Source organism: Calypte anna, chromosome 18 (genome assembly GCF_003957555.1).
Source record: "Calypte anna isolate BGI_N300 chromosome 18, bCalAnn1_v1.p, whole genome shotgun sequence".
NCBI lineage: Eukaryota > Metazoa > Chordata > Aves > Apodiformes > Trochilidae > Calypte > Calypte anna.
The window spans coordinates 5833934-5860363 of NC_044263.1; the positions used below are offsets into that span (position 1 = coordinate 5833934).

At 43.6% G+C, this 26430-nt stretch overlaps 2 protein-coding genes across 11 annotated transcripts in view; one reads left to right on the forward strand and one right to left on the reverse strand.

The window, feature by feature from the left end:
* The window catches only part of RECQL5 (RecQ like helicase 5), a 37678-nt gene that overhangs the window by 9754 nt on the left and 1494 nt on the right, over nt 1-26430 (forward strand). For 4 of the 6 annotated variants that reach the window (XM_008494501.2, XM_030461923.1, XM_030461924.1 and 1 more), the window contains 10 exons: nt 19347-19574; nt 20735-20834; nt 21317-21353; nt 22124-22182; nt 22320-22396; nt 22884-22977; nt 23448-23588; nt 24043-24710; nt 24875-24953; nt 25721-25972. In XM_008494501.2, coding sequence (XP_008492723.1) covers nt 19347-19574; nt 20735-20834; nt 21317-21353; nt 22124-22182; nt 22320-22396; nt 22884-22977; nt 23448-23588; nt 24043-24710; nt 24875-24953; nt 25721-25972 — 1735 coding nt within the window. Of the gene's footprint in view, nt 1-19346; nt 19575-20734; nt 20835-21316; nt 21354-22123; nt 22183-22319; nt 22397-22883; nt 22978-23447; nt 23589-24042; nt 24711-24871; nt 24954-25720; nt 25973-26430 lie in introns of those variants that run through there. The other 2 variants (XM_030461922.1, XM_030461926.1) reach the window with 2 other exon arrangements.
* SMIM5 (small integral membrane protein 5) lies at nt 521-26241 on the reverse strand. Of its 5 annotated transcripts, none has more exons than XR_003988314.1 (4): nt 15475-15607; nt 7582-7737; nt 5863-6184; nt 521-1215 (listed from the first exon to the last, which is right to left on the reverse strand). XR_003988314.1 is itself a non-coding variant. In XM_030461930.1 (4 exons), the coding sequence occupies exons 3-4, from the start codon at nt 7706-7708 to the stop codon at nt 6063-6065; spliced, it is 249 nt and encodes an 82-aa protein (XP_030317790.1). In that variant the 5' UTR covers nt 7709-7737; nt 9378-9568; nt 26231-26241; the 3' UTR covers nt 4412-6062. The 5 variants fall into 5 exon arrangements, 4 of the variants coding, with proteins under 4 accessions (XP_030317790.1, XP_030317789.1, XP_030317788.1 ...); XM_030461930.1 differs by lacking the exons at nt 521-1215; nt 15475-15607 and adding exons at nt 9378-9568; nt 26231-26241 and having other exon boundaries at nt 4412-6184; XM_030461929.1 differs by lacking the exon at nt 521-1215 and adding an exon at nt 9378-9521 and having other exon boundaries at nt 4412-6184.

Here is a 26430-nt window from a genome sequence, read left to right on the forward strand (position 1 = left end):
GTGTTCCAGTGAGGGCATGAGTTAGGCTTTGTGTAACCATCTTACAGCATCTCCCACTTCATGCATGCTCTGAAGAGCCTGACTGTTACCTGGAGAGAGCCTTTTTCTAGAGCTGCACTGCTGAGTGAGGCAGTAACTGAAATCATTCTGTTTTGCTTAGATGAATAGTAATGGACATAGGATTTGACTGGCTGCAAAAGAGAAATTTCTTGAAGAGAATATAAGTGACCTAATTAGAAATCATATCTCCTATACTCTTTCTTCCCTCCCCTAGCTGGGTATGTTCTTTCTGCTGTATACCATGCCATATGCATCCCAGAGTCACACAATGCAGCACCACTGGCTGGCTTCCCTGCTCAGAACTGTACAGGAGATTATGGTCCTATTTAAAGAACTACCATGTTGCATTCTTTTTTACATTTTGAATTAATACAGTTTTATTCAAACATTGAAAGCAAACTTGAAACTCTGACCTTGCAAGATACTAAATAAGAACAAATAGAGACTTGTATACTGGCAAGAAAGTTTTTGTATAGTATATTTAGGCTATTGTCTGACTAAGACAGGAGAACAATGTTATAAGCTGCTTTTAGAGAGAGGGTTAAGACAAAGCTTTTGCTGGTCAGAGTTTCCTGTTGCCCATTTGCAAGATGGAGAAAAAAAAGGTAACTGCAGCAGTGGAAAAGATCTTTATCAGTTTTAGGTGGTGGGTGACCATTTGCCAACTCTAACTGGTGGTTTTGCTTGAAAAATTAAAATCATGTATAGGTGAGTCGACTTCGGTGTTTGGCTAGTCATGCATGAGTACAGATAGCCTTGGGTACTGAGTTTGCTGTGGTCTTGTGAGCTTGCTGGCATTGGTGCATTGTTGTTGATGCAGAAACATTGCATGAGAAGAAATACCCACCCAGGGAGAGAAGCTGAGATTTTCTATGAACAACACAACCAGGGTGTAGCTGGCCTGAGTCTTGCTAAGCTGCAGGGCCCCAGGTACTGTGTCTCAGCTTCACTGTTCATCCACCACTCCGCTTGTTCCTTGGAGATGAGCAGCAGCCAAAGATGACAGCAAATAAGAGGAGAGCAACAAAAACAAGACAGAAGGTGCCAATCACCACTAGCCCTCCAAGAGCCCAGTCACTTGTTACAATCATTCTCTTTAGGTTTTTGAGAACTGAGAATGCCTCTTGTACTGATGACATGCTGGCTTCCACCCTGCTGGAGGTAGACAAGAATGATATCAGATGTTGGTGAATCCTCTCTATCCTCTGAGCCACAGTCCCAAAACCATAATAGGCATGCATGCTATTTGTGCCTGCAGGCACCCCTCTTCCAAAAGGTAAAGTCACCCTTCCTTGAAATGGGAGCAAAAACCAGAAGGGAGGAGTTTGGCATTTAAACTCTGAGAGCTCACTGGAGATTGAATTAACACCAACAATAAGCAAAGATCTTCATGTACAACCTGTTGCTCCCATAGGGCTCAGAATAGTCTAGTCCTGTAAAAAAGGGTCTCCTGCTATCAGTTAGCTGCTTTAGTAAGACATTCTGTTTCTCTGCAATAGAAGCATAATTTTACCTCCCATGCAATAATGTAAACTGGAATCTCAGTGGGTTCTACATATTTGCTCTTTTACTGGAAGTTTGCATTATGATTTGGCAGTTCTTTCTAAAGAACAGTCAGTGTCTCTTTGTGAACATCTTGTGGGTTTACTAAAGCTTCCTTGCTTCTCGAGGAAAGGATGGATTATTTCTCACACTTTCTTTCAAATACAACTCTGCAGGCATAATGCAGGGTGCTATCTTAGTTATTTCTGATTTCTGATTTTTTTTTTTTACTTGCTGCCCCTTAATGTCTGTATTCGTAATATTGTAAGGAAGAGGATTAGTCTATAAACCATGTTTCATCTCCAGCAAGTCACATTTGACTAGAAGCACAACCTTGCCCTTCAGTTTGCTGAACTTTTTGTTTCTTTCTCAGCAGCCAGATACATTGTTTGTGTTTTGTTGCCTGGAATGATGGCAGATCACCCAACAGACATACAGGACATGAAAGCTGTTCTGGATAGCTGCCTTTGCTTTTAAAAAGGAGGCAGCCCAGATACTAGGTTTATGGACCCAAAGGCAGAAACCTTCTATACTGTACACCCTACAAAGTTTCTGTCTCTTGCTAACCACAGTTAATCTCCTAAAATAGCATAGCTGTATGTGATTTTATAAATACCTGTTATGTTTGTAGCAGGCGTTTCTTCTGGTACCTTTTCACCCACTCTGAGAGCTCTTGGCCTGTGCTGAGGGACCCCCTTACTGCACCTGGAGACTTGTAGAGGTAGCATGGAAGTGGCCGGTTTGCTCTCCAGTGAATGATTAATGTATAACTTTCTTGCAAAGGTGTGGCTAATCTAATCAGAAGTCTTGAGACTAGTTACAAAGACCTAGTTCAGTTGTTGCTCAGACATTCCTTCCTCTTCATGGCTTTATCCACTCATGCACCTGTTCCAGTGGTTGTAAAGGCCCACAATGTGCCCTGCCTGGGGAAGGCTGCAGGTTGGAGACAGAAGAGTGCTTTGTGTCCTGGATCTGTATTGTCAGCTTCATTAGGAGACTGCTACATCTAAAATCAGAGTCTGAACAAGATTGCTCTCCAGTCCAAACTTCATTGGGCAATTTAAGTGGACACATTCATTCCAGAGCCTTGCCCTCCCCTTAGCTGCAGTAAAACTGACTGCCTGTTGCTTTCCTAGCTGGAGAAGAGCAGAGGGATGGTGCTGGAGAGAGGTGGGAGGGGAGAACAAGGAGAAAGTGGTGTGTGAGGCTGTGTGTGTGTACAAGCAAACTTGTCATGTGCAAGCCAAGCAAATCCCATTGAAAGCAGAGGGATGATGTTACAGAATAGAAGCTATTCCATTGAGTTGTCAGTAAAACTTGAACCACTTCTGCTGGGGAAGGTGGCCTCACTATTTGGTTCCTCAAGGAAGGAAACTATCTCAACACTTGTATCATCAGGACTGAAATAATTGTATTCCCTTTAAGTTTCTTTTAGGCTCACTTAGGCTTTCACAACATGCACAGTGTTGGAAACAGTCTTGCCTTAGTCTGTGCTGTCTCAATCTCCTTCTGCTTTTTGAAATACTGAGGATCCATCCCCTCTACTGCTCAGGGCATTCCAGGTCCATTTATGTGGGTCATGATTGAAGCCAAAATCACAAATGCTTGTGTGAGTGGTGAGAAGGGACCCAGAGACCAGCATGTTTCTGGTCAGCAGAATCTGAAGAGCAGCAGTAAGCTGGGGATTTGCTTGGTATCTTTCAGGACAACCTGATTTCTTGCATGCAAGAAGGCTGCAGACCTCATCCAGCCCTGGCAAGCATTTGGTGTATCTAAATACCAAATACAGGAATAGTCCAGATGAGTACAATGGTACAAAATGGTACAAAACAGAACATTTGGCCTGAGATCTAGGCATGTGTATAGAAATCAGTCCAGGGACCCCTCCTCCATGTGGTGGCTGCTCCTCTGCTCCAGAAAGCTACCTGAATTCTTTAGAGAACTGCCTTATTTTCTCTCCTCTTTTCTAACAGTGCTGTGTTCATTCTCTGCTTCTAATTCAGGAACCTAAAGTGGCAGAGATAAGACTGGAGCCATTTCTCTTGTCCCTCTGCCTGGTATTTGTCAGTGGTTCAACTTGTAGCACCACTGGGAAACATGTATTTGTAGCTTTTCCTGTTGAGATAAGGCCTGGCAGCTCCTTCCTATTGACAGCAGCCCCTGGGTCACTGGTATGTTTCCAGCCTGCTGTGCTTCCTCCTGACTGGTAGCACAGACTGGTTCCATGCTGCTGAGACATTTCTCAAAGGCATTCTGTTAATTCCTGCAGCTGGCACTGTCTAGCACAGGCTAGGGAAGAAGCTAAGCTCTGTTCTTCCTCAGATCTTGTGACTTAACTGAGATACAGAAACATCTGTTGAGTCTGTCCCCTGCAAAAGAGGAGCTGAGACTTCTTACGTCACCTGTTTGTACACAAAATTAGCCAAGGCAAATCTAATGGGGAGGTTAGTGTGACACAGCTTTGAATGTTGATTACAGTAAATTGAGGCCATGCTTGAGCTTATCCTACCCCAGCATATTGGCTGGGACTGAAAGCATTGGGACAGTGTAATCAAGGCCAGTGCTTTGTTATTCTCTGTGCATGCAGTAGCTCACAGTGGTGCAGATCTCTGTTGGCATTTGTCAAGTTGGGGCTCGAATATTTACTTTCTTAGGAACATCCTCATCTTCTGGAAAATTCTTCTGAACTTCTAAGTGAAATTGGTAGTTTGAGAAATTTTTTTTCCTTGAGTTTTAGACAAGTCTCTCTGTTGCTGGCTGCAGATACATTCCAATGTGCAACACTACAAAAATGCAGAATACCTAAATCTAGTTTCTTTGCAAAAATGAAGTGCATTAAATACATGAGAAACTACTGATGTAATGCAATTTTTACTAATTTGAGTGTAGGCATCAGGCAAAAGAGATTTCTACAAAGTTTTCTCTCTTTTTTTTTTTCCTTTCTGAAGCACGAAGATTATTTAAAAGCCCACTTTTATAAACTTGATTATTTTCTCTCTAGCTACGTGTTGGTTCTGCTATAGACAGGTGTAAGGTCTTTGATTCTTCTAGACTTAGCAGTTGGAATACAAGGGTAGAAGGTGACTTATCTACTTGTGTAACATTTTACACCTTCTCATCAGGGTGGTTGGTTTCACATTTGGGCTGAAGGCCAGACTGGTGCCTTACAGAGCCAGGTGTGGGATGATGGTTCTTGTCTGTCCCTGTTGTGAAAGTTGTGGCCTGTGCCATAGCCTTGTACTTACATAAGTCCATTTCTGAAGTTCAACAAAGTGTAAACCAAACGTACACAGTGGCTGCAGCATGGAAAAGGGATTTATTTGCACTTGTTAACTTCAGCTGTACAGCCCATTCTTGGCTCTGCTTTGTCACAAAGCCTATTGTCAGCTGCTGTGTGTGTACCCTGAAGTGACAGTTACCATACTGTATGTCAGCCCTCTGAAATGCCTTTGTGTATGTTGATAATTATACCTTAGGCATAATGTTTATGCCCACTAAAATAAACTGCACACAGTGCAGGGAGTCAGGCAGACAGGTCCCTCAAGTAAGGACAGGAATTTGTTCATCCCCTGTATCTCCTGTGCTCTATAAGGACCATGCACTGGCAAGAAACAGGAGAGCACAGGAGGTGGGGAGGGAGCAGGTTTAGCAGCAGAATGAGCAAATTAAGCTGTAGCATCAGTGAAGTGTTTTCTTTTGTGTTTTTTTTTCCCTTTTGCCTTCAACTTTCTATTTACAAAGGATATTGCACACAATCTGATTTTTCTCTTTGGCAATGTCACATCTACGTTCTCTTTTACAATTTCACATTGTAACACTGATGAAATAAAGCAGGGAGTGTTTGTTACCAGCTGTACTCAGTCTCAGCTGGCACATCTGGAGCAGTGGATAGATCCACAATTTTTTGTTTTCAGGAGACACCTCAGCTGAATGTTTCTATTGCCAGTGGCTTTTAAGAAAGCAGATCTGGGCTTGATCCAAGGTGTACTGGGCCTGTGGATCTTCCAGTGGTGTCCGTGGGTTTTGGCAGCACCCAGCATCATCCTTCTGGATTAAGCACTTAGGGAAAGAGTGAGTTCCACCAAGCATGTGGCAGTGCTTGTGTTCTCTCCTTTGGTCTGTGGCTCCATGCTCATAAAGGGAATCCTTAGCTGGTCCAGCTACAGGGCTGTCACTAGGAAAGTGTCTGTTTTCTCTGCAGCCTGTGTCCATACACCCCCACCCCAGAAGCAGGAGACAGAGATGGTAAAGTAGTTTTACCTTTCTGGTCACACTATGGAACCCAGCAGTGGCTGTCTGAGGAAGAAGGAATTCCATACTGTGATTTCTGGTCCTCTGAGTCATATTAATATTGTTATTGCCATTTTCAGTGAGCTAGTGTAGAAAGGCATTCCCATAGGACTGAATCATGATGTCCATGGATGTCCTGGAAAGTTGGTTGTGTCACTTGTTGTTTTATTTCATGAATGGGCAACTGGGCGGACTTGGATCTTCCTTCGTCTGTGGTCAGGATGTCCATCACAGCTACAGCAGCTATAGCAGCAGCAACTGCAGGCAATGATCATGAGCAGCAGAACAGTAACTGGAAAGAAAAGCAAAGGATATTGCTTCAGGACATAGAAACAATCACTGGAGAGTAACCCCATGTCTCCTCCAAGTAGTTTGGTGAGCAGAATGAACAAAGCCTCGTTTCTTGGTTATTTTTTGTTTTTTCCCCTATAACTCACCTCCTTCCTTCTGAGTTCCTGCTCCTTTGTATTAGTTACCCAGTTAATCTGGACAATTATTACTGGATATTTCATGATCATAAGAGCTATGTGCCAAACCGTGTGGGAGCATATCTTTACCAGGCTAATGGGTTGTTGTTTCAGAGATGACGTGCAGCAACTAAGTAAAGCTGTGTGCCTGGAAAGGATGGAGATCCCACTCTCCCCATAGTTGTGTGAGGAGCAATGAGAGAACTTGGTTAGTCAAACAGGCAACTGTGTATGTGAAGAGTGTTTGCAGTGCACCCTTTAGTGAGGACAGATATTCGTGCCTAGGTTGGCTTTATTCCTTCTGTATTTAGCTTGGGAAAATGGATACTTAAAACACAGATTTTTTTTCATGAAGCAGTAGGCTAATTTATTGTTATTCTACACTAGCCATAATGGTTGGTGTTGGGAGGGATATGTTCATTTATCTGGAATAGAAGAGGACAGGTTTAATCCTGCAAAAGACGTAAGAGTACGTGAACACGCACGTGTCTGTGCATACGCTCCGTAAGAGTCTGGAGCTGGGCTGCCAGGTTACCAGACCTGTGGGGAGCCAGCTGTAGGTATGAAAAAAAATAAAGCAGCAGGTGTGTCTTTCTAAATTCCAGCTCAGGGAGGAGTGTCCAGGCTGGATATACACCCTTCCTTTTGGTTGGGAGCACAGTGCACTTCTTTGAGGGGGCAGGCCTGCCTTCCTTATTGCTTGTTTTCCTTCTGGCTAAACTTCATCCCCCTTGATCAAGCTTTTTGTTATTTCTTCCATGCCATCCCCACACAGAGCAGTGAGAGGGATCTTGTAATTACCAGAGGAGAATAAATAGGTTCCTCTGAAGCTTACTGGCTTCCACTGAACTAAGCACAGGAATGACACTCAGTGTCTCAGACTTGAAGTGTGTTACCTGTCAGTGAGATGCCCTTACACCATGTCATAAACTATCTCCTATGCATCAAAACATTGCAGAAGCTCTGCATTGGTTAAAATACTGCTGTTTAAACTTAAGTGTGCTTAAATATGAGAACAGTATGGAAAACTGTACAATTTCCTATTGTGCTCTGCATGTGTGTGTAGAGACACACACTCGGGATTAAAAAACATCTATAAATTAAACTGGGTTTAGAGCATAGCTTGGAAAACAACCACCACCAACACCAACAAAGATGTGGAGAAAACTGTTCCTGGAGAAGAGACATTCTGACACCCCTTTGCCTCCATCAGATAACTCACCAATAAACAGAAGAACCACACAGAAGGACACAATCTCCACTGGGTCAGCCTTGGGCAGTTTCTGGAGCTTAATGAGAAACTTTTCACCAATGGTTTGCATTTCCTTGAGAAAGCCTTCAGAAGACATTCTGCCTCAAAACCTCTCTGGGCTTTATGCTGTAGAAGAACCAAATAGAGAATGAATCCTCTCACTGACTAATGCCAGGAAGCTGTCAGCCTTCTTATAGAGCTGGTGATCACAAGGAAAACAAGTTTATCTGGTCTCAGTCCTTGTTCCCAGTAGCTAAGGTGGAGGACTATTAATTATCTACGTGTTCTGGCACTGTTTTAATTTCAAAATCTAGCTTCAAGGGTGCTCTTGTCAGCTGTGCTACTGAGCAAAGACAAAATGATGTTTCCTCTAAATGGACACTCATTTCAGCAGGCACAGAATTAGAACTGGACAGAGCCTGCCCTTGGCCTTTACACAATGAAAGTAATTTTTTTTTACTAGTTGTGGTAACTTGTCCTTCAAGAAAGAAATGCAATCCTAACTCAACTTGAATTCCAAATATTCTATGCCACAGTAACATGATCTTCAGTTGTTTTTTACTGAGTAACACAAAATAGACCCCTGTGAAGACTTCCTGCACCTTCAGCTACAGAAAGCTCCCTCAAAAACTAAGGTGCTTCCTTTAAAACCTCAAGTACAATACCACTACTACTGTTTCATCAACCACCTTTACTGAATGTTGCTAATAAGAGCTAATGTCAGTGTTCACTGGGGACAGCTGCAAGCTTTTCAAATTCCTACAGATGCTGTAAGTTTTATACGGTAAGCTAAGTGTAGCTTTTTTCTTTTGAGCCACAGGCTGTTCTAATAGAGCAATATATGAATTGAACAGTGAATTTCCCCATCACTGTTGGTGATAAGCAAAGCAGAAGCCCCTTGAATTGTCAGGGAGATACCTCCCTTGTGGAGCTAATCCCTCCTGCCTTGCTCAATAATGTTACACCTTCAGAAAGAATTATGACCAGGAACTATTGTTACTGAAAATATTACTGGTCTAGTCAAAGTTAGGTGCTCCAGTTCTGCCACCAGTATCTGCTGTTCTTTTTTCCCTGTGAGAAAAAATTTTGGAAGGCCTGACAACAAACAAGTGTGCCTGAGAGCTATGGCAGTTCAAATTTTGCTTAAGCCAGTACCAAGAATAGGATATCGCTGGGAAATATCCATAGTTTTGCTCAAAATAGGTGTTTAAACAGGTCAACACTTGGATGGATTGTAACTCTTCTGTGTCACTGCTATATCAGAATGCAGTAGCATCACTACTGTCTTTTAATAGTCAACACTTTTGATGGGACTTGAACACTGCAATTTAATATTGGTCTTGGTGATAATACAAAGCCAAGTGACTAAGACAGTACTTCCAGAATAAGCCAGCTCGTTCATTAGTGCACATCTGGTTTGGTTACTCAAACAAATAGATGCTTGGAGCTCAGTTTTTCTAAACAATGAAGACAGAGAGACCTTGGCTGTTTTTTTGCATGCTGGGCTTAAATACTACAGTGCCAAGTTAAATTACATTTTGTATGTTTATGCAATTCAAAAAGAGATTTCTTTGTTCTTTTAAATCTAAGCAAAGGAATAAAAATCAGAACCAGCTGGCTTCCTAGGGATGGGGGTGGATGGAAAATCTACATCTACAGAAAAATCTCTGTGCAACTTAGCAGGGAAGCATAGCTGTGGCCTTGTGACCTGAAAAGGTCACTTTCAAGACCAGGGTTAAATTGTTCTTTCCAGATGATTGCTGTACCCCAAGTGAGCTGCTCCAGAAATGGCTGCTTTATTCTTTGCACAGTGCTGCAGGATTCTGTCAGCAAGCTTCCAGTTCTGGTTCCATTCCAAGAGATGGCGGTGCAGGCAGAGGTGAAGAGATTTGTGTTTTCTGCTCCTGGCTCTAGAAGAAAAACTTTTTAAGAATTAAGTATATTTGGCTCTCATGTTCTGCAAATGTATGTTCCCTATGGGGGGTGTTTCTGCCTGCCCAGAAGCTCTCCTGGTAAGGAATCTGCTGTAACCTTTCACACCATGCTTTGCACTGCACCAGAAGCAGCAAGTACAAGCACTCTGCTTCTGAAGTTTGGGTATACAGGGTAAAATTACTGAAATTACTGATTAGGACTGTAGAACTCCTCATGGACTAGCAAAGTCCCCAGCCTAAAATGACAAGAGCTTGTTGTCTCAGTAATGGACATTCCTCTGCCCCATGGTACCTGGTCTGGAGCTAAGTGAAGGACTTTCTATTCTAAAACTTGCAAGGAATGTTGCTTGTTTACCTTGGTTTGAACTTTTTCAGGGACAAGGTTTGATGTTGGTGGTACAGTCTCCAACTCCTCAGCCGTGAAGAAGCAAATGTTTTTCTGCTTGCCTGCACTTCTGACTGCAGTGATTCCAAGGGCTGTCACTGTTTTGGAATTTCTGATTGTGAAGCGTAGCAAAAGGATGAAGAATAAGTAACTTCTTAACACTTCTTTACTCAGGATGTAAAGTCTTTGGTCAGGACTAGTTTTGATTGTGACCTTTTTCCAATTGATTTCAGCAGAACTAAGATCTTACCCTAAAGATCAGCATAAGGGTAAAGTTAGTGCTGTGATTATACATCTGCCTTATCTTCCTATGTACAACACAACAGTGATGACATTACTTAGAAATTTCAGAGTGTGGCTGTAAGAATCTTTTATTTGTTATTTAGTATAATATTTATTATATAGTGTTTGAGTAAGTTCCCAGTCACCAACAATACTGAAGGCCTGGTGTGGGATATTTGGTTGAAGCAGTAACTGTAATGGTTATTATTAAAACAGGCAAGTCTTGGAAGATTTGAAACTTAAGGTTCTAAGTCTTAAATGAAAGTTTACTTTCTGGAGTGCTATTCTAGAACCTAGAACCACTCCAGTTGGGACCCACAGATTCTGTGTGGTTTCGAGCAGACATAACTACCTGCCAGTGTTTTTCTCAGTTGTGTAGTTCTCATTGTCTTTCCTCAAAGCTTCATTCACTGAGGATGGGAGCCCTCCAGAGCAGAAGCTGTGAAAATTGCCATAACAGCACTGAAATTACTTTCTGAAGTGTTTTAATGGACTTATGCCATACTGAAGCACTCAATGAAGTTGTCCTCCTAGAGCCTTTGAGAATAAAGCCATTAAAAGACCTCAGTCTAGACATTTAAGAGAAGTCTTGGCTGTGCATTGTGAACAGACTGTGTGGTAGCTTCTAGGCTTCAAGCAAGAAAAAGAGCTTTGGGATGACAATGTTAGGTGGGGGCCCACATCCCCTTAAGCTAGGCAGATTGCTCTAGTATTTTGCAATTGATGTAATGGATAATTATTTTGGGGGGGTCTATCTTTGGTTTGGAAGGCTGTATTTTATCTGTGTGTCTACATAGGTGCATCAAAAGTTGAAGTGCAGGGAGTGGGTGAGCTTAAATTTAGTGCTGAGAAATGAGTAGCTTGTTTAGTCATAACCCTGGTGGCATTTGAACAACCTATTTTAGTGTAAAAGAACGTGAATTGGAGTTTGTGGTTTAGGCCCAGAACTGGAAGTTAATTAATGCAGGCAGTCTTCCTGGGCTGCCAGGGAATGCTTACTGGTTGTGTGACTTTGGATAACTCATCCCATCCCCCACTGGGTGACTTCATCTCTGCAAAGTGGCAGAACATGTAACCACTATCAGAGGTTTGTTTGCTAAATGTTGTGTGACCAAGTCTCTAACATGTTCTTAAGTCTTTACATGGAAAGACAGCTCTTTGAATAGAAACTCAACAAGTCCCTGGTTTTGTTGCAGTTAGAAAATGAAGTAGTCTTTGCTTGCTAACTGCTTATTATACACTTCAGGCACTGAACCCATTTAGGGTGAAAGTAGATGAAAGACTGGCTTCTGCTCTTGGTTGCTCCTTACCCAGCCATGCTCCACAGGGTTGTTTTTTCCCTCTTGACATGACCCTGATCCATTGGTTGTGCTGTGCTCCCTCTAAAATCTTAGCTTGGGAGGGTTTGTTGCTACAGTAATCTAAAAATGGAGACAAAGCTTTGGAGAGGGGAAGCCCTGGAGCTGCCAATGCCTCTACTCCCAGTGAAGGTGAGATCAATATTCTGTGCTGTGCCCTTTGCCCTTATCAGCAGAGCTCCAGGGGCCTTCAAAGTAGGACCTCCACGATGTGTCCAAGCAAGCAGAATGCCACAGAAACATTCTTATTGCAGTGCTGGTTTTTTTCCATGATTGTGGCTGTGGAAAGCAAATACTTTGCATTGCTCTTACTCAGACAAGTCAAATCAGTTGGTTGAATTTGGATCAATACAGGGATGGAAAGCCTGTATGGACTGTGGTAGCTTATTTGGTGGGAAATCTTAAAAGGCAATCTTAACTTCATGGAAAGAGAGGGGATGGTTTTTATGCTGATCCAAAAGTTTCAAACAAATTCTGACTGTATTTGGCTATTTTCTTAAGAACATGAAGGCTTGGCCAGTTTCAAGCTTACCAGCTTTGTTCTTGGTTCCTGAAACGTGCTTCTGATTTCATATGGATAAGGTCTGCAATGCTTCCTGCTCTAAAACAGTGCTGGGCTCCTAGGTGTTCTTACAGTTTAGATGCATTTTGGCAGGACATGTAATAATTCCTGAATTATTGTTTATTGTTCTAAGTTTGTAATTTACTTCTGAGATGAAAAGGGCTATAGAAATGTAGTGGTATTATCAGTGCATGGTTTTCCCTCATCATTGTTAATACAATATTTGCTGCCATGACTGAAGTTAAGCAGCATGTGAATGTTAACTGTAGTCCACAGACAAGCCCTTATTTACTAAAACAGGAGTGAACAGGGCCAGGCAGACCTATAATTCATTCCCAAACAGATGAAAATAGTTCCCGGTATCAAGAGAATTCAGCTTTTTAACAGCACACACCCAAACTGGTAAACTGCAGCTCGAAGTCATGGGAGAAAAGCTTTGGACTTTGTCAGCTGGTCTGGAAGAGAAGGCCACACATTCCTCTGTGTTATAAAGCTGCCCTGACTGGGTAGCCATTTGGCTGGAATACCCTGTCATCTCCAACACCTACTATTTGGAGATTGGTTTTGTGGCAGCACTGTAAATGCTCCTTCCCTCCCCCACAGCCTAATATATTAATATAAAAAGGCATTGAATTCCCTCTAATAGCATTTTCAATAGCTGAGGTACCCATTGGGGCACTGAGATGAGAGCCTCTACACCTCTATAGAACATGCTGGGTTTCTCCAGTCCATCCCACAGACAAATCCACAAAAACCTTGCTGCTAGTCCCATTTTTAGGGGGGAGAACCAAAGCACAGAGCCATCCAATGGAAGGAAAAGGTCAGTTTTAAAAATAAACCTGTAGCCCTTCTAGGAGAGAACTTTTTTTAGGGTTGAATTGAGTCTGAAAATCTATTCTAATATTAGAAAAATAACCATTTCTCAGGAAGCTGACAAAGGTAGCTGTGTGCCTCTGAAAGCCTTGTTAATAGTTATTTCACAAGCATACTGAGATCTATCAGTAGTTTGGTGTTTGAGGTAAGGCAGCCAGAGCTGCCTGAGAGTGATGGAAAACCCTTCTCCATTTTCTTTTAACCTTCTCTGTGCTCTGCCACAGAATGCCAGACTGGTTTGGGCTGGTTTGGGTTAGCTTTCCTAACCTTATCCCTGGCTGCTCGAACAACTTCTCTGTATTCTTCCCATGAGGAATACCTGTCCTTGCTTCTGTAGGCTCTTTTTACATCTAACTGTGTCCAGGAGCAACTTTTTCATCCATGCAGACCTCCTAGCATTCTTTCCTGCCTTCCACTTATCTTGGGATGCATTGTTCCTGGGCTTGGAGTAGGTGATCCTTGCATATAGCACCTTTTCTCATCCTGTGCCATCAGGAGAAGGAAATTGTCATCAATGTATTCCAAGGACCTCAAAGACACCACTTGGGTGTAGGAGCTCAGAACTGAAGGTTGCAACAGCTGAGTTCTTCAAAGCAGCTGTTTTGAACGTGTCAGCTGTAGTTGTGCAGGGCAGTGGTGAGAGCCTCTACAGAGGGTGGGTTCTGCTCTCCTCACACAGCTCTCTTGCAGCCCCAGCTGCCTGGTTCTGTGCCGTGTGGGTCAGGGGCTTGTGTTACAGAAAGGATCTGCTCTATCAAACTGGGTTCATTTTGTACCTGCACTCCCACTTTTGTGTGGCAAAAGGCTGAGGCTCACACATTGTGACAGCTGCATCACAGGTCATGTCCTGCTTCTTTTACTCAGACACGTGTTTCATGTTGCTTATTAACCCCCCCCATACACCTCTCTGCACATGCACAACACGGCTGTGGCTGAACAAGCCCTCAGCCAAACCCATTAAGATGTTATTTTGGCAAGGAAAACTTGGCATGTTTCTCTGCCTCCCTTCCTCCCCTGCCCTTCTCCCCTCACTCCTCCCTCCTTCCTTTTCCCTCCCCCCCACACCCCCTCTTAAACTTTGTTTTTCCTGTGCTTTATTTGAGAAACCATCTTAACTGCAACAAACAACCTCCAGAGACCCTTCATTAGCAGGGTGGAAACTTCCCTCCATCCCCTTTGGTTAGACTGGAGGCGTGTGGGTCTTAACTGCTAGATCATCTCACACAGGCAGTTCCAATTCGGTGCTTTTACAACACGTAGGTCAGACACACCTGCCCACCATAATGGGAATGGAGAGAAGTAGAAATACCTGATCCTTGACATTCTTCCCTACAGGCATGTGTAGGATTGGGAAGACATCCGTCTGTTGAGAACTGGCTTTCTGCCTCACTCCCTACCTGTTAGTAAACATCTGACTGCCCCTGCACCTCCTGGGAGAGGCAAGGGTGGGGGTCCTAGCTCAGTGCTAGGAGCTGCAAGAGCTTCCAAACAGAGTAATCAGCTTCAGATGGTAAAAAACAGGGGCTTATATGGTCAGTCTCCTTGCCAGCTCTCCTTCCCACACCCAGTAGCAGAGATGGGGCATGGGACGTGTCTCTATGTAAAACCAAGGCTTACAGTGGGTAATTTCAAGTATCTGAGGGATCCTTTTCCTCTTCCTTGCCTTCTCACTGCCTTCAGACCTGACGGTCTTGTTTCTGTAAACCACAGACCATGTATGTGTATGTGTGCATTCTCTCAGAGAAGTGGTTTCTCATGCTGTTTTGAATAGTAAACCACCATCTGTGCCTGATGTACTAGCTGTTTAAAAAAAAAATGCTGTTAGAATCTGTGTAAAGTCTTTCCATTTTTTTCTATTGGACACAGATGCTTAACTTGCACAGTATGCTAGTTGCCCAACCAAGGTTTGTTTTCTAAGCTCTCTGCTTCAGGATTTAGGGGATAAAACTTAGCTCCAGTTGGGAGGAGCTCTAGAGAAGTGCTGTGGCTGGCACCCACTTGGTTTCACATGCTCTTGTCTGTGCTGGCAGCTACTCACTAATGGCACTAAGAGGAGCAGACCAGCTCTCTCGTCCACACCAAATACTGATCTATCAACTCAGCACTGTGGAGAATGCCCTGTGCTGGAGACCTGCTTATCGGCTAAGGTCACATTCCAGAACAGCAACAGAAAAAGAAGCAGACAGCCTCTCTAATCAGCGGAGAAGTTGCTCACTCCTACCCTGACCGTGGAGCCTTTTGTTAGCACTACAGCTGCAGCACGGCTTTCTGCAATCCCATTAAAACCTTTTCTGTTACCACCTTTGCTCCTGACCGTCCCTTGTACACGAATTCAAGCCAGCAAGCTTCCCTCAATGGCTGATTCTGCAGTTCGCTATAGAGAGAGCTAAAAAAGCTCCAGCTACTTGCTAACAAGCGGAATGTGAAGGTGCTACGGCTGACCGAACAGCAGCAGCAGCTCAGCCTTACCCCGCCGCGCTGCGAACTCTTCTCCTCTTGTTTTTCTTTCGGTCTTCTTAAACTTTCACGTCATCTCTCCCCTCATCCTGCCTTGTCTCTCGCTCCTCGCTCGGCTCCTCTCTGCTCTGCTGCTGACAGCCAGCTGTTGTCTCTGCCTTCTTTTTTTTTTTTTTTTTTTTTTTTTTTTTGTGTTACTGGTTGTCCTGGAGATACGAAGTTTCGTGTTACATGTGTGCCAGAGAGGGAGGGCGGGAGGCGAGGAGCCACCGCAAGCTGAGCCAACCCCTGGTGCAACCTCCCCGCAGCACTGAGTGCCAGCACTTGTTTGCTTCCTTTGTGCATCTCCTCCTAGCAAGAGCTTTCTTTCTTTTCTTCTCCTTCTTTTTTTTTTTTTTTTTTTTTTTTTTTTTGTTTTTTTTGTTTGTTTGTTTGTTTGTTTTAATTTTTTTTTTAATTACAGCTTTTTCTGGAGTGGGTCTTGAATGGATTCTCTCTTTGCGATACTTTGGGTGTGTGGTGAAGTGATTAACTTTTCTTCATGCTGCCCGGTTTCCTTCCGACTCCCGCGGGAAGGAGCTTTTCTCTTGTGATCTTTGAATGGGCAGGGGAAGAAAGGGCAGTGCAGCACGGCCTGGCACTGGCAGGGGAGCAGGGCTGATTCTGGGTTGGGGAATTTGCTCTGTGCCCGTGGCCGAGTAATTTGCTTTCTTGATGCCAAGAGCTTTGATTCTTTCAGCCTGGGGACTGCTTACACCACTGTCTTGTCTCAGAGGGTTGTTGAAGTTCAGCTGATACTACAAAGCACCTTTAGACAGGTGCAAAATTGTAATTCCATGCCAACCTCATAATTTGCTCTTCTGTTTGGCAAAGCTTATTAAATGGCTTTTGTTCAGCAACTGGTATATAGGTTGATTATTTGTCCTCACACAATTTTTGCCTTTTTACATGCTTTCATTTCCTGGCTTTAGTCCAAGATTTGGTGGAGTCTTTTTGGGGGGAGCTCTTCTGATGAGGCTTTGTATGCTTCTTTGGCTCACATGAAGGAAAGCTTTTTTGTGGTTTATTTTGGGAAAGGCAGAGGTTCCTTTGGGTTATGTGATTTTTCTTCTTCTTCTATGACAGCTCTTCTGTTCTACCAAGTGCAGAAATACGGTTCCTGTTCTATCTGATGTACCAGAAGGTGAATTGGTGCAGGCAGCTGAGTGGTCAGTTTAGGTCTTTCCTGAAATGCATTGCCACAGACAAAAACATGTTAGTAAACCTCTTATTTACTCTTCATCCTGTCCCATACGTCAGATCAGAGTAGGAAGTCTCAAATGAAATAATGATTTTGTTTAGACATTTTAAAGACCCATGGTCAGCTCATACATATGCCTGTTGAAGGGCTGGGGAAGCAAATAATACGGTTGCATATTTAGAAGATGAAACAATTTTAGGACATGTATAATAATATTTGTATTACCATTAATTTATGTAAGTCGGCTTCCCATCTCATGGGCATTAGTCAGCTGCTCATGTGACTCTGGACATTACCCCACTGTGTGTTAATGCATAACCAGCTGTGTTTCAGGACCTCTTGTGTTCAGTTCAGCTTTAATCCAGTGGTTCACCCCAGCATCCCTACTGGTAACTCTGTTTTTGGCCTTTTGACTCTAATTATAGGACTGCAGTCTGAGTTCTGCAACTGAATTTCTGTTATGACACAACTCAGGAGCATCGTTGGTGAAAGTGGGGCTGTGGCCCCAGTTTGGGTAATTCTGCAGGAAGATACAGGCAGTTACAGGAGGCTGGACAGAAAGGGCTTGGCTTTACAAGCCTGATTGGTTAGAAATTAGATCTAGTCTAAATCCCACTGGCTTCAGAGGTGATCATTGGTTCCACCAAAGCCTTACCTTGGGGAATTTCTCTTGTTTGCATTAAGGGACAGAGGTCTCTGTGGATGTCCCTACTCAGCATAAGCCTGGTGAGTAGGCTGTAGGAGTGAGGAGAGGGCTTGAACATTACTGCATGGCTCAGTTAACTCTAATTCAGTGTGTGTGTGAGAGAGACATGGACTAATGAGAATGCCTGCCTGTTTTCTTTTGGGAAAACAAAAAGCTGACTTGGAGCTTGCTGACATTTCTCTAGTCACGTTGCATCGGCAGGACAGGCAGCACCAGTAGTTCTTTTGGAAAGGCAGGACAAGGGGATTGAATGTGTTGTCCCCATCCCATTCCCCCCACCCTTCCCCACCATGTGAAAGGAGCTCTTTCTTTGAGAGCAAGATGAGAGTGAGTCAGTAGAGCTCTGCAGGAGGATATAAAGCCAGCTTTGTAGGAGCCCTCTCTAAGCTTTCAGTCCCCTAGACCATACAGTGACCCTGCTGGAGCTCTCCTTACCTGAGCAGCACCAGGTCCTTTACACTGAAGGACACATTTCACTGCTCTGGTGACAGCTTTCTGTAACCTGCTGCTTCGCTCCTTCACTCACTCTTCTGCTTGGTAAAGTAACCTATCAGGAGGTGGGAATGAGTGAGACAGCTGCCCCTGTAGACCCTTGCAGGGTTTGTTTATGGTGCTTTGTGTTCCCTCCAGACGCACACGTGCATGCACACAAGCAAACTGCATTTGTTAGATCTCTGCAAGTTTAGACATGCCTTAAAGGGTTTAGTAATAAGAATAACTGAAGTGCTCATTCTCTTACTTTTCGCCTCTGTGACCTACTTTTTGCAGATAAAGTTATTAAGCCCATTAGGGCACTCCTTGGTAGAGGAGAAAAATCTCCACTTTGTTCTTTCTTGCAGTAAAATATTTCTCTTAAAATAACTCCTGTTGCTGCTTGACTGCAGGATTTTACCTCTAAATGCCTGATTAAGTAAGTGTATCTAGTATCAGCATTTTGGTTAAGAGAAAATTGTCCACCTCTGGTGTGAAACCCAAGTTTTAAATAGCTCCTCTAAATTCTTCCCACTTTCTTAAGGAAAAAAAAAAAAAAAAAGGAAAAGAAGTAACCTCCTGGTTCTGCTTTATCTATCAAGATCAGTGTGTTCACTGGTTCAAGTTAAGAAGTGTTCTAGAAAATAAATTACTAACTGCGTGTATTGCCAGTAAGCATATCGTACCCAAATCATTGATGTCTGCCAGAAGTCTTTTGAAGATTCCTGGAAGGACCTAATCATCTTCACATGGCTAGTTCACTAAGGCTGGTGGAAGTGGCTTTGCAATACTGCCTAAGCAAATGGACTGGTTTTCATGGATGTAGGACTCGACCCAAACTGTGGCTGCTCATCTGAAGCACATGTGAGCAGGGCGAGACCCAGGTTGTTTTATCTGAATGATGCCGCCTTGTGACCTTGGTCTGGACTCTATTTCTGTGACTTAATTTACATTCCTGATTCTTCAAATATAGATTTCTTCACCTTCAAACCACAAACAATAAAATTAGAAGCTCTCCCAATATGAAATGCACAGACATAGTCTGAACACAGAGGTGTGGGGATCAACAAGATCTCTGTACGCATTTATCCTAGAGCTGTTGTGATTGGACATGGAATACATTTGGTCAACAATGCAGAACTAATAATTAAAGCTGCATATTTCATCTCCTTTTTGCAGATCTCAGAGACCTGGAAGCATTTAGCAGAAGAGGTTGACACCACTCTGTTCTATTTAGGGGAAATGGAAACAGAGACCTTAAGCAGGGTGTCACAAACAGAACCCCAGTTCTGCTCTAGGGCTTAATCCCTGTGATTCCTGCTGGAATAGGCATACTGAAAAATGCAAACAAATAAAAAAGACTCAGGTCTTTAACAAAAGACACCTTGCATTTGGAGGGTGGAGTTCGTATCCAACATGAACCAAAGTAAAACTAATTACCAAATCATATTCCCTTTTGTTTCCTAGATGCCGCCATGCTGCCATAGCCAAGTACTTTGGTGATGTCACCCCGCCTTGTAACCAGTGCTGTGACTACTGCAAGAACCCAGGGGCAGTGAAAAGGCAGCTGGAGTCACTGGAGCACTGCAGCAACAGCTGGAGCAAAACCTGCATTGGGCCCACAGGTTCCTCCTGGGATACATATGACCCGGAGCTGTATGAAGGCGGGAGAAGAGGCTGCAGAGGTTTTAGCAGGTCTGTACTTGGTAACTCAAACTGACCTCACAGAAGCTATTGGAGAGGAGAGACCTTCTCCCAGCTTCAGGCCCAGCCACTCCTAGTTTCGGCACATGTTTCTGTGTGGTGGTATTTTTCTTTTAACTTCTTGGCAGCAGGAGCTGGAATTCCATTTTCCACACGCTTTGGCAGCTTTGATTGCATGCATGTCCCAAAAGCTGTTCTGACTGACCTAAGAATTGCCCTGCAGGGTGTAATTGTTTCAAGAAACTAGCCTGAAATTTTTTGAAAGCAATAAGTGGGCTCAGCCTGTTCACAGTCACAAGGATCAAGAAAGCATAAGTTGAGACTGATGTGACAGCAGAGTATGACACAATCCAGAGTTCATTCCTAGCTTAGTATGGCTGTTTGTGGGCCAGCAGGCTGAGGGGCCACGAACAGGGCTTAGTCATCATAGAGGATCTAATGGAGAGCCAGCATCTGCTTCTCTTCCAGATTGCTAAATTTTTGTGTTTACCTATCAGTCTAACATCAAAAGAAGACATGCAGTGGGAAAGAATTCTGTAAAATGCTCAGCTGTATGGAGATGAGAATTTCTCTTTTTCCTTGTTCTCTGGATGAGTTGCAGCCATTGTGCAGCATTGCCAGGATACAAGTTTTGCTGCTTGCACTGCCCATGAAGCTCTACCAGGATGCACAGCACTGTTGACTGGCCTATCTCTCTGCTTTATTTTAAACAGCTTGAAATTGGTAGCTGTGTTCTTCAGGCAGGTCCTGCTGAGTGAGAGGAAACTGTTGTACTTGTGACTTCTGCCTGTGTTTGCTCTCAGGACCTGAGAAGACAGTGGCAGTGCTGATATACAACACACTGTTTGCCACTTGATTTATTGAACCTTGGTGGTAGCTTGCCTTGGAAGTCATATTTGTCAACAGCCTTAAACCTCTGATCTGTGATACCTGCAAGTTTGGGCTGTGACAGCTGTGGAAGACAGTGAACTCTTGGGCTACATCTGGGAAGAATCAGCTGCTGCACTTTATTGTATTAATGATGGGGATTGCATTAATACAACAGTGAAAAACTGAGACTGAGAAATGATGCTTTACCCATTCTGCCATCTCTCCTCTAATTAATGCTCCAGCTCCAGAAATGTTTATTCCTTTTCTCCTGCCTTATTCAGGTATGATGAAGAAAGCAGTGGGAATTGGGATGAAGACAATGAAGAGAGTCGGAAGCGTGAGTGGAACAACTTCTACAAAAAGCAGATGAGTCTGCGCAAAGTGAGTTGGTGTCACTGTGTAAGAGAGTCACAGATTGTTTTCTATGAGTTCTTGTTACAGATATAAAGGCTTCCTGGTACTAATGAAAACAAATTATTGCATCTTGATGTTGCTTCCTCTCGTTTTTGCTTTTTGTACCTCTGCTATTGCTGTGCTCTCCGTATGCTAGGTCAGTTCAATAACAGGAAGGAACCCAGCTTATTCATGTACAGTGCTAACCATGAGGATCCTGTTATCTTTAACAATTCTGATATTAGTAAAAACAGATTTGCCCATTCAGCTTCTCTTGCATATTCCTATAGCAAAGGTGAACTTCTGGCTTTGACTGTCCTTTACCCCATTTTGCTACCACTTTCAGTACCTTTGTAACTTCAACATTAATTTTCCCTGGAGCAGGGATATAAATTGTGTCTTTTGTTCTTCTAGACCTGCATGTGTGTTGCAGGAATGCAGACGTTTGACTGATCTTTGTTTTCTTCCAGGGCAAAGAACCAGAAAAGGAAGATTTTGTTCCTCCAAGTAAGTATCTTCTTTGATTTATAATGAGTTTTCTTTGGGAGAAGGAATTTTTGTATCTTGCAGCTGTGTGTAATTTATGTAGTATCAACACTGGAGGTATCAATCCCTAGGCACAGAGGTTGGGCTTTTGGCGCTGAAAGCTTGGCTGGAGGAAATGCATCAGAGGTTACCTTGGGTTGGGGTGAAGATTTGGAATGCATCTTTCTGAACAACATTTCCAAATAGGCAGGAGAGAAGGAAAACTCTTGTCTAACCTTTGTAGGCTATTTCTGCAGTGGTTATGCAGCAGCATTAATTGGGCTGTAAGGCAACTACTTTGCTTTTGTCACTGTACTACCTGGGGCCCTGTCTACCAACATGGTTCTTAGGCTAGTGTAAAAGAATACTTTTTATGGTGGTGGTTCATGTTACTCCATTCAGCCTCTGTATTTTTGGTTAATATTGTGGGGAGCAGGAAAGAGTTGAGTTTTCTAAGTGCTGAGATTCCTTGAAAAAAGATTTCCTGAGGTGGAGAGGTTTTGGAAAGCTCTTAGTCATAAACTAGCGAAGTAGATGTTCTTACCCAGAGCGAAGAACCTCACTTTGTCTGCTGCCTACTCCTCTGGAGTCTGTAGCCTCTCCAGGTTAAAAGGGTGACTGTCGTGGTCCTTGGGGTGAGTGCAGGGAGGAACATGCCAAGCAGTACTGGCAACCCACCAGTGCCAGCTGAATGTTCTCAGTCAGCCCCAACCCTGCTATGATACCATTTCCAAATGTCCCTTCTGTTGCAGGTGCAGACTGCCCCTTGAAGGATGCTTCCAGCAGGAGAATCTCTAAGCTCACAGTGAAGGTGAGAGGCTGGCTAACCTCTTTTTGACTTGCACAGAGCAATATTCTGCCCACCCTCTTTTTACTCCTTCAGGGATGGAAGTCCAAGGGGCACTATGACTTCTGTAGAGCATGTCTGAGTTATCCCATGTTTCCTAGGGACGGGAACACTGCTTGAAGATGCTGGAAGAAGCCTTGAGCACCAATCAAACGGTTCCAGCAGCAGGAGGAAAAGGGTAAGAGACTGGATGAGAAAAAGGGAGAACAAATTGAGTCTCTTAACACAGGGCCTGCTCCTCCTTGAGCAACATTACCAGACTCAGGGAATGCCTTTTTAAGTTACTTGGTCCAAGGATGTAGTTTCACTTAACAGCATCCTTCTTGCTGTGATGTTCAGGCTCAGATACAAGGATTCCTGTGTCTGATTGTGCTAAATCGGCTTGATCCTAGGAGCTGCAATTCTTCCCTCTCCCAGAAGAGGGGGATAGTGTACTTCTCAAACTGAGCAACAGGGCTAGAGGACTTTGATATAAAATTTTTCTCCACCCTTTCTATTCTCCAGCAATTCATCACTGCATCCCTTAGGACTTAATTGGAAGTTATTACTTGTTTTTGCACTGGAGGGGGTGATTTTGTGCTTTCTGGGAGATGCTTAAACATTAGTGTTCCCTTTGCAGCTATAGAAGTGTGTCTTGCCAGAAATCACCCCAGCCTGTGTTACAGGTCAGACCCTCATGCCTGTGCTGTGGAGCTGGAGTATGAAGCTTTCCGAAGCAGCAAAATGGCCAACTCCTACAAGGCAACTGTGCTGAAGAAGGTAGGGCCATATGTCTGCTGTCATTCCTTTGAATGTGCTATGGCCTCAGCTTGAGGGGAAATGGGGTAGAGTTTGTGTGGGAAAGATGGAGGAGGAGCTCTGCTTTGCCTAGGATGCTTTCCAAATCATACTTCTTAATTTTGTTTCCAGGAGGGCCCAGAATTGCTGGGGTTTCACATCTTTCCAAAGCATTACAGGCTTTGGAAACCCACATACCAGTGCACGCTTATCCAAATATCCTCTAGTTTAGCAATAAAGGGAGTTCCTCAGACTGTTGCTGACAATACAGAAGCCTTTGTTTAGCCTAGCTGGTTGTAGTAAGTCTCTGAAGATGTTTCTGTTCTGGAGATGCATCTCTTGTGTCTCTCCAGAGAAGACATATGTTTTGCCACTATGGCTTTTAGTGTATACAGAGACAAAACTGCACAAAGATTTCTGGCCATTAGAGAACATTTCTGTTCTCTTTTCAGGTAGCAGAAATCAACAAAGCCTCAAAACAAGGAGAGCTGTTCTTAGTCTTTGGATCTGGAAGCAGTGGCAACAGCAGCTTGGAAACAAAACCTGGGGCTCCAGCAGAAGAGGACTTCCTCCCTGCATCCCAGGTTTACTCGGTGAGTGAGTAGAAATGGGATAGACAAGGAGGGAATGGTGTGCTTTGTCTATTTGCTTTTTAGGAGTTTTATTTGGGGTCCTTTGTATGGTTGTATTTGTGTATTTCTATTGGAATTGCTTTCCTTGTCTGTCCTTTGGTTTTGGAGTGAGATCAACCAGTCATGTTGGTTCCTGTTAGTGAATACAATCCATGTGCAGGACATACATCAAATAGTTTTTGCATCTTGCTGTAACCAAGGATGCTCTCTGTTTCTTTACTGTGACTTTAACCTAATCATTTTCCTGGAGTCTCAGTTGATGGTTACAATGATGAGTCAGTTTTAGAACCTTCCCCAGCTTACAGCTGTACACACTGGTGTATTGTACATAGAAACTTTGTTCCTTTTAGCATTCTACTCACAGGGCTTCCTTAATACTCTCAGTATCCAAAATTTCTTCTTCCTGTCTACCTAGTTCAAACCCAAGCGTGTGGGAGCAGGATTTCCAAAGAAATCCAGCCTGTTCCAGACAGCTTCAGAACTGCTGAAGATCCAGGAGAAGAGTGATGCAACGCCTGTCAAAAGAGAAGTAGATTGTCCAAGTGGTCAAGACAACAGCAACTGCAGTCTGGAACTGGATACCAGAAACCCTGTTCTTCAGAAGAAAGGAGCAACCAAAGCAATGTGTGAAAGTGCTGAGACAGAAGTACTCCTTTCTGAAAGGAAGGGACAGAGACCCAGTCCAGACAAAAAAGCTGCCCTTTGGGAGAGCCCAACTAAAAAGTCCAAACCTAGCAAGAAGCAGCAAATGCTTGCAGAAGCAGCTAAGAAAGAATCACAGGATATTTCCAAATTCTTCTCTCTCCCTAAAGGTGGGTCTAAAGCCAAGAGTTGCAGCTCAGCAAAGGGAGATAGCTGTTCTGCAAGCACACTACCTCACGTTTCTTCACAAAGCATGTGTCAAGAGAAACCAATACCTCAGGAAAACAATGATGTCTCTGGAGATGTGACTGGACAGAACCAGGCAGAGAATGAAAAACTGCCAGAGACAGAAATAACCCTGACTGAGAGAGAAGAGGATTTTAAAACACAGCAGACTGCTGAATCTGAATTCCTTCAGAAAGAAATTGGTGTAAAATCCAGGTAAAGCCTCCACCTCTCTTCTCCTTGTGTTTTTGAGCTGCAGAGCTCCACCAGACTTGTCCAGGAAACTGGGAATGTGTATTAAATCTCTAGGATGGTGAGGGAGAATCTAGGGAATGCATTGCTATGGAATGCTTAAAGTTGTCCTTCACTCTTCCCAGTAGTGTTGCTGAAAATGTTGCAGAAACTGAACTTACTGTTGTTGGGGAAGGCGAGTGTGGGAAGAGACCAGGATCAGATGAGGTAAGACTTTAATGGATGCTCTCTTCCTCTGTTGCTTCTGCTTAGCTTGTGCCAAGCAATGCTCCTGGTCTGAACTTCACCTTAGACTGTTACTTGCTCAGGGAGGGACCATCTGCAATCACAGCAGAGAGGAGTAGTTGCATTGCCCTCCTGGTGTCTTTCTGCTGCACACTGGGCCAGTGTCAGCAACTCAGAAGGCAGTGGGAAGCTTTTCCTCCACTCTGTTTTGTTTCTTCTTCTCTGCAATACATGTGACTGTGTCCTTGCTGATGACTTGCCTGGAATGAGTGTCTCCACCCCCTCTAGATCTGTAACTAGCTATAATTAGCAAGCCCCTTTCTCAAGTCAGGGGAACAACCGCAGGCCAGTGACACACAGGGCCACTCAGAAGTGAACCATGCTCAGCCTTCCTTACTATTCAGTTGCTGGTTCTGCAGTCTTCACCTTGCTCTTTCACACTGAGGAGTGTGGCATTTTTGAAGTGGTTGATTTATCCTGATGAGTGTATTCCCAGCAGACATCCTGGGAAATCTTTTCCTGTCAGTTTTCCTGTATAAGAGAGGGTCTAGGAACTAGCTGCCCTAAGAAGAGCACAGGGTAATTCTAAGTGGGGTGGTCTTAAAGGGTTTTCCTCCAAGTCTTTTTGTGTGGGAAAACAGTGTGTTATGTATGCACTGCAAAATGGGTTACGTAGATTCTTGCATGGTGTTCACTAGAGGGAGAGCCTGCAGGATAAAGGTTTTGGTTTTCTTCTGTCCCATCTCAAGGATATGGAAAATCCTGCAACAAAGCGGCTACGGACAGTGGCAAAATCTTCAATTCTGTCCCAGTCAGAAAGCAAAAGCGTTGGTCCGATGAAGAAGAAGGTGACTTTTGATCCAAATTTATCACAGTGTGATAAAGAAGGAACCAGCAAGACTGTACAGCCAGTGACCAAGAGCACATCCCTCAAAGAGACAGCAGACATCGTTGTCAAATGTTTGACCCCATTCTACAAGGGTGGCAAATTTGCTTCCAAGGTAGGGCATTGCTCAAGATCCTTTTTAGCAGGAGACCACATCTCCCTAGTGATCTGGGCCTCTAAGAAGGGAAGGTGATCTGGATACCACATCTCATTTCCAAGTAACATCTGGGTATGTGCTGTTTTTAGGTACAGCAACTCACTTCTCCCAAGAAAGTGTTTGTGTGTAATTTAGAGAGTGGTATCACATTTGTTTCACACTTTTTATTGTTCATGTTTTCACACTAAACCCTGGCATGATTTTAAGAACTCCCACCTGTGGAGTGACAAGAGATTAGGTTCAATTCTGGTGTAGTTTACTCGATGCTGCAAGACAGCATCTGTGTGCTTGTGTTTCTCCAGCACAGCAGGGTCAGGTGAGGTTTATTTGCAGGTTTGCAGTGCTCCTGGAGTCTAAATCTGTGAACAGTTTGTGCTACAACCAGCTTGTGCTAAGGGCAAGACAAACATGGAAAC

Coding starts and splice junctions, on each gene's coding strand:
- SMIM5 (XM_030461930.1), bottom strand. CDS start 7,708: ATGTCTTCTGAAGGCTTTCTCAAGGAAATGCAAACCATTGGTGAAAAG. Junction 6,185..7,581: donor TGTGGTTCTTCTGTTTATTG/GTGAGTTATCTG, acceptor TTTTCTTTCCAG/TTACTGTTCTGCTGCTCATG.